General features: G+C 43.6%; 1 protein-coding gene across 1 annotated transcript in view; it reads right to left on the bottom strand.

Annotated features, from left to right (window-relative positions):
- Window positions 1-1,187: 1,187 nt before the first annotated feature.
- The window catches only part of lgi2b (leucine-rich repeat LGI family, member 2b), an 8,838-nt gene continuing 2,848 nt past the window's right edge, over window positions 1,188-7,177 (bottom strand). The window contains exons 4-8 of the mRNA XM_027157021.2: window positions 7,032-7,103; window positions 6,436-6,507; window positions 5,836-6,005; window positions 4,283-4,447; window positions 1,188-4,198 (exon numbers count right to left, since the gene is read on the bottom strand). Of these exons, the coding sequence (XP_027012822.2) occupies window positions 3,384-4,198; window positions 4,283-4,447; window positions 5,836-6,005; window positions 6,436-6,507; window positions 7,032-7,103 (1,294 nt within the window). The 3' untranslated portion in view covers window positions 1,188-3,383. The remainder of the gene's footprint in view (window positions 4,199-4,282; window positions 4,448-5,835; window positions 6,006-6,435; window positions 6,508-7,031; window positions 7,104-7,177) is intronic.

Below are 7,177 nucleotides of genomic sequence, written 5' to 3'. Positions count from 1 at the left end.
CCTAAATGAGTCGATTCGAACAGCCGACTCGTCCGTGAACAAAACTTTATTGTGTATTTTTTATGATTTCAGATCGAGTCCTACAGCAGAAAACACTTTCAATGTGCTAGACGTGTGTGAAAAGATTCTGTCCCTGTTTGTGAACAGATTCCTTTCATGGTCAAAGCTTCCTGTTGTCATTAACCGTCTCCTTTCTGCTGATTAGTCACACCCGTTTCTTGTTTCCAGCTTCCTCTGGTTCTTGCTGATTGGATCTCTTTGTTCCCTCATTATTTATTTATCGAAGCCCTTTTCCTCAGCCTCTTGTGTTTTATGCCTCTCATCCAGTCAAGAAGCTTTTCTTGTAGTTTCCACCACATACAGCCGGTGCAGTACACAGTGAAATAAAACAAGGTTCCTCCAGGACCCTGATGCTGCGCAAAACACAGAGCTACAGAAAACATCACAGAGATAACTACACTAAACAGAAGTACACAGTCTGAGTCCTGACACAAGACTTATACAATCCAAACTGTAACAGAAAATGTAAGAGACACCAGATAAACAGGATGATGAGGGATTTTAGAGATCACACCACTACAGGACTCAACCCTCTCGACCCTCGGGACCTGTGATCTGCTTGTAATCCAAACACACACACACACACACACACACACACACACACACACACACACACGTGCTTCAGTTTGTTGTGTCAAAAATATTTATGTATATATGTTTTATAGGAACTGAACACTAACAAAGAATAACAATAAATCTCCATATTTTCCTACAAGTCTAACAGAATGTGTCACGTTTACCATTTTATTTATTCTCTCGTTATCTTTAGAAAATAAAAACTTCCTTTCTTAGTGAGAAACGATAAAGAATCGTCCTGAACTCTTCTGTCCCGAAGATGTGGAACATCAAGTCCCAGCTTCACCTCTGACTGATACACAGCACTGACACTGGAGACTCCTTCACTCCATCATACACACACATCTCCTTACAGAAACCCCTTTATGTTTATCCGTTACTATAGAAACATGTTGTTATAGAAAACGAATAAACATAAAGGGGTTTCTCCACACACACAAGGCCGAGGCGGGAATCGAACCCCGACCCTGGAGGTGTTAGGTGAACGTGCTAACCACTAAGCCACCGTGTCCCTAAAGGAAGCAGAAGTAAGCAAACAAAAGGCAAACACAAAAGATACACAACAGTCTTTATTTTCTTCTTGTTAGACATACACAGATAATGCACAAGGCTCCTTTTACGGAAGCTGTAAAGGGGATGCAGCGTTAATCGATAAGGTGCACATTCTCTACAGGACGTATTGCTAGCGCTCGATCTTAAGACTATCTTTGGTCAGCGTTTCTACATCTACTTGCATAGCATTAATTCAGCGAAACATTATTGCTCCTCTCAGCACGTAACAGTCTGGAAAAAAAAAACACACATAATGTGAAAAGCCTTCGAGCTCAGAGACGATAAGCAGAAAAACTCGGATTCCCCAGACGCCACGGAGGTCGGATAAAAACGTCGATCCTACGAATAATCCGCATCGCTTTAATTGAATTAATATAACAGTAAATGTAAAATCATTGCATTCTGGGAAATATAGACATGCACCATGTTGAAGCCTCTTCCAGGCAAGACAGAAAGGCCACATTATTATTATTATTATTGTTATTATTATTATATTATTTTACTGATTGCACAGCCCAAGACAGGATTATTATCTGTATATCTTCATCAGGGAACGATTCAAATGTATTTAGTCTTGTCATAATTTCACAAGAGTAGAGCTGGGCGACAAGAACAGAAATTATTGCCAAAGACAATAACTTTTTTTTTCTTTGGAAATTTGGCTTTTTTTTCTCGCTAATGCACACTGACAAAATATTAAACTGGGGTTTTAAGGTACAATCGTTCGTCATTAATCCATCAGGACGTGACAGAAAGGTGACGGGAACCTGAGCAAACTGCCATGTTGGGGTATTGAACACATGTAGTGCGTTTGTTTGGTCAACATCGCAGTCGCTGTGGTTTCATTTACTCGTGTGGTTATATTTGTAGGAGCCACTGAGGTGACACAGGAGTGTTTGTTTTAAACAAGTGTGGCCATGAGAGTAGAGGTCTTCTCGGGTCTAAAGAAATGTACCCGACCCGAAGTGACCCAAATCACTTTTTACCCGAACCCAACGTGTATATATATATATATTTTTAAGAAAGACCCGACCCGAGACAAACCCGAAAAAATTAGACCCGAGTCTGACGGCAATTTTCTTTTAACCCGACTGGACCCGAATGTTACATTAGTGTGACCGCTACAGCGTGGATTCAAAATTGATTGACATGTCTGTTTTAACGAAAATTAACTTACCGCCAGCCACGATGTCGCAAGCGGTCTCGGCAAACAGAGGAGAGGTTGGAAAAGGACTCGAGTCGATGCACACACACACACACACACACACACACACACACGAGATACAGTAGTTCGTGTCTTCTCGGGTCCGTTCGGTAAAAACACATTCATTTTAAATTACCCGAGACCTGACGATGCTATTATTACACCTGACCCGTGTCCGAGGTACACGTGAAACTTTTAGACCCGAACCCGCTCGGGTTTTGGGATTTAAGTGGACCCGTGAAGACCTCTACATGAGATAACTTTTGAGGTCACTTTCCTTTTAATCTTGGAGTAATGCTACATGCTACATAAACCTGTATCAGCGCACGTGATTTATTCTGACTCCGATTAAACAATTTGTGGCAACGACTTCTCGAGTATCTCGAGGTCACTGATCACCTCAGAGGCTCTGTAGAAAACAAATAGTGAATTCATTTGGAATATAATTTGGGTTTGCGCAAACAAAAGCTAACGGAGGAAGCATCCGAGACCGGGCCGACTTTCTGTGGGAAAAAGTGTTTAAGACATCCGTCCTGAACGACCCTCAGTTCGGCTCACATCGAAGGACTGAAACTGTAAAGGAGAATTCTTTAAAATTCCTTTTCACATGAAAATAAACTCCGTTATAACAAACGTTATGTAAAAAGTGATGTAAACGATCCCTTAAGCGGAAAACGATGGCTAGAAGATTACTTCTAAACCAGACTCACAGTGTATATTTATTTAACTGAAGTCACTTCACCTCCGATCTGTTTTGCCTCAAGACTCAAGGCCCTGATTAGTCGAGATCCGGATTAAACCTGTGCTCAAAGAAAGGGAAATATTAGCAATGCTGCAGAGAAACTATAAACGATACTGAGTATATAAATAATAATAATAATAATAATATAAAAAAATAAATAAATTACTTCAATAAAACAGATGAAATGTTGGTGTCAGTAAACGCTGATTATCGCCCAGCTCTACGTCAGACTACATGCTCTTAACCTCATCAGCTGTAATCAACTGAGACGTGTTCGAAAACTTTTGTTTTACCCTTAAAACTGGTGCCGAGGAGAAAATCACGCTGACCCGTCGATAACGGAGTAAAAGAACGAGGCCACTGAACGTACACCTCCCTGAATTTAATGAAGAAACGCTTGTCCTTGTCCCATCTGAAGATCTGAGAGAAGGAGTAATCACTGCTCAGGATCAGATAGTGCTGATCTCTGAAGCTGAACGGCTGGAGGACCATCGCACCACGTGACGGGAAGCCCTGAACTTCCTCGAACCGCTTCCCGGTCCACTTGAGAACCTTCGAGTCTCCGATGTAGCAGGCCAGAGCCAAAAAGAGGACACGGTCGATCCTGAAGGCCTTAACGCTCACCATGTCGTTCATGTCTGGTATGTCCTCAAAGAAGACAAAAGTCTGGGTGCTCTTGTTCCACTGGTAGATTACAGGAGCCTGAGAACGGCTCGTCAGGATGAGAACGGATTTCCCGTCCAGGTCGACGAACTCCGCGTCCGTGTCTCGGAACCACTCGTGGAGAAACTGGTACGGGAAGAAGCCGGTGTTGTTCCACTTGAACAGGGTGGACATGCCTGCTTTGGAGCTGTCTACGATCAGGAAGAACCAGTCGTCTCCCAGGCGGAACACCTCGATGTCATTTGGCTTGGACACGTTGAGCATTTCTACCGTTTGGAATTTGGTGAACTGGTTCTGCTCCTGGTCGAATTTATAGATGCGTGAACCGTCGAAGAGCTGAGCGACGATCACGAATGCCTGCTCGTTAATCAGCACCGACCTGCAACCGATCACGGACCGTCCTGTAACAAAACAACCCAGGGATCACACTCGTGCTGTCCGAATTCTGCTCTTTACGATCAGATCGAATCAGAATCGGATCGAACCTGTGACATTATCGAAAGGCCTGAAGTGGGTTTCGATGTGATCCCACTCCATGATGATACAGCTGTCCGAGTTGGGCACGGCCAGAGCCACGTACACGTCCTCTTTATAGGAGAAAATGTCCGCTGACATCGACTGAGTGTTTATGGTCTGATGAGGAATGAAATCTGTGCAACGGCACAAAATAAACTGTTATATCTTTTACATTCACAGCATTTACGCCCTTATCTACCCAGAGCGACGTACAGAAGTGTTAAGTCTTTATCTCTATAATCTACTAGCTTACATTCTTCATCTAGAGACGATGCAGCTGTACTTTATTAGAATTATTTTATTTTATAGTGTTACATACACACTGTCCACTTTATTAGGAACACTGAGCCTGTATACTTAAAGCTTCTAAGATTGATCTCAGAGAGCTTCTAACATAAGAGTGATTCGGGACCAATCTCAAAGCAACTCTGGGCAAGGAAGATACCCCGTTGCTAGGTCACCATATATATACTGTGTATATATATATAGTAACTGTCTGCAATACATTTCTTCTCCCTCTTCAGCTTTCAGCCATTTTTTCCTTTGCTAAAGACCTCCTCTATACTCTTAACATTTTTAAGGTCTTTTAAGGGGTATTCATCCATTCATTCATTCATTCATTCATCTTCTACCGCTTATCCGAACTTCTCGGGTCACGGGGAGCCTGTGTCTATCTCAGGTGTCATCGGGCATCGAGGCAGGATACACCCTGGACGGAGTGCCAACCCATCACAGGGCACACACACACTCTCATTCACTCACACACACTCACACACTACAGACAATTTTCCAGAGATGCCAATCAACCTACCATGCATGTCTTTGGACCGGGGGAGGAAACCGGAGTACCCGGAGGAAACCCCCGAGGCACGGGGAGAACATGCAAACTCCACACACACAAGGTGGAGGCGGGAATCGAACTCCCGACCCTGGAGGTGTGAGGCACACGTGCTACCCACTAAGCCACCGTGTCCCCGCAGGATTCCTTTATTTTCTCTTTAATTTTAAAGGGAATGTCGACATTTCTAAGAATTGTATTAGAATATTTGTCACTTGCAGCAACTTTTTGCACTAAGAATTTTCAGGTGCACTAAAGAGTCCTAAACAATCTTGAGGTCAGACCACAACAGGAATCTGATGCTGCAGAGTCCAGAGTCTGTGCTTTTCTGCTCATCACGGTTGTACAGAGTGCTTATTCGAGTCTCTGTAGCCTCGAGGCTCTCATCAGCGAGGTGTCTCCACCTACAGACCTGCTGCTCGCTAGAGACCGCTGTAGATCTCAGGACAGCCGCCGGTTCTGTTTGGCAAGAGTCACTGAGACTTGTCTGATGATTCTGATGATGTAGGTGAAGATAAAGCAAAGCTCTTGAGCTGCACCTGTGTGCATGCGCTGCTTTGCTGCCACCCAATGAGCAGGTCTGCAGTTGTTCCTATTAAAGCAGTGTGAATGCTTTATTCTCTAAAACTCTATAGTGTGTAGAATACTGTGGAGTGTTGTACAGTACAGAGATTATACACTTACCAGTGGAGACACACTTGGTGTGTTTCTCAGGGAAGTCCTTCAGTAAGATGCCTTTCGTCTCCTCCGGATCTGCACAGTAAACATCTGAAACCGTCGCATTCGTCTTCTTCAGCCACAACATCAGCCACATGGACTGGCAGTCACACTGAAACCGGTTTCCTCTCAAATCTCTGAGAGCAAAAGGGTCACACATCTGAGTTTCACGCACTTGTGGAGTAAAGAAATCTGCTGTAGTTCTATGGTCAGCATTTTCCTTACCGCTGGTTAAAGGTGCGGTCTCCGATTTTTGAAAGCCAATGTTGACATATAAAATCACCAAAACAAACACGCCCCTAACCCAAACGGGTCCCAACCCTGTATCGATAGCTCCGCCCACACATACATACGTAACCCGGGCGAGCTGACGCTGCTGATGAAGGTGTCTGTGTGAGGCTCTGTATCTCAATTAAACTACACCACTGATGTCATTATGTCATTACGCATTTTACAAAAGGTTCAGCAGAGACGGTGAATAAACTTTCCTACTTATCGGACCACGAGTCAGCGGCGTGTACTGAGCAGATCCTGAGAGGAAGTGAGGAGCACAACATTAATACTCACAGCTCGATGAGAGAGTTCAGGTCAGAGAACAGGCCTTTGGGTAAACTTTTCATATTGTTGTTCGCTAAAGACCTGCAAAACATCAGGAGGAGAGAGAAGGAAATACATAATGGGTTAATTTATTTATAATTAGTAGCTGCCTGAAACGAATACAAACGAAAGGAACAACTGTGTGCTCAGGATGATGTTAAGCAGTCCCACACGTATCTGACTGACTCGGACCTGCTGAGCCTCACACACTATGCTGACAAAGATGACGTTTCTCTTTCTGAGGGATGTGTTGGGTTATTTTAAAACTCACACACACACACACACACACACACACACACACACACACACACACACACACACACACATTCCAAATAAGGCTTTAAGACTCAAGTCCAGTGTCAAGATGTTTTCTGTTTTTTTCTTGGACTTGTCATGGGCTTCGATCTTAGTAAATATGATCTTGTTTGTTTTTGAAGGAGCTTTTAACCCTCGGTGACAGTATGCCCATCCCCCCAGACAGCACCGACACCTCTTGTTGGATTTTTTAACCTCTGTAGAAGCATTGGTGTAAATCCTCTACAGAACACCAGATAAATGCGACTCACACGTGTGTGACGTCTCGAAGTCCTCTGAAGGCGTGTTTGCTGATCTCGTCTATCTTGTTCCCCTCGATGAATCTGAGATACAAACACTGGGTCAGCGCTTACTGAAAAAAACAAACTGCTCATATTTCACACAGAGAAGGATAAAA

This window comes from Tachysurus fulvidraco, chromosome 4 (assembly GCF_022655615.1).
Source record: "Tachysurus fulvidraco isolate hzauxx_2018 chromosome 4, HZAU_PFXX_2.0, whole genome shotgun sequence".
Lineage (NCBI taxonomy): Eukaryota > Metazoa > Chordata > Actinopteri > Siluriformes > Bagridae > Tachysurus > Tachysurus fulvidraco.
The sequence above is the reverse complement of the archived record's forward strand: the minus strand, read 5'-3'. Positions and strand labels throughout refer to the sequence as shown.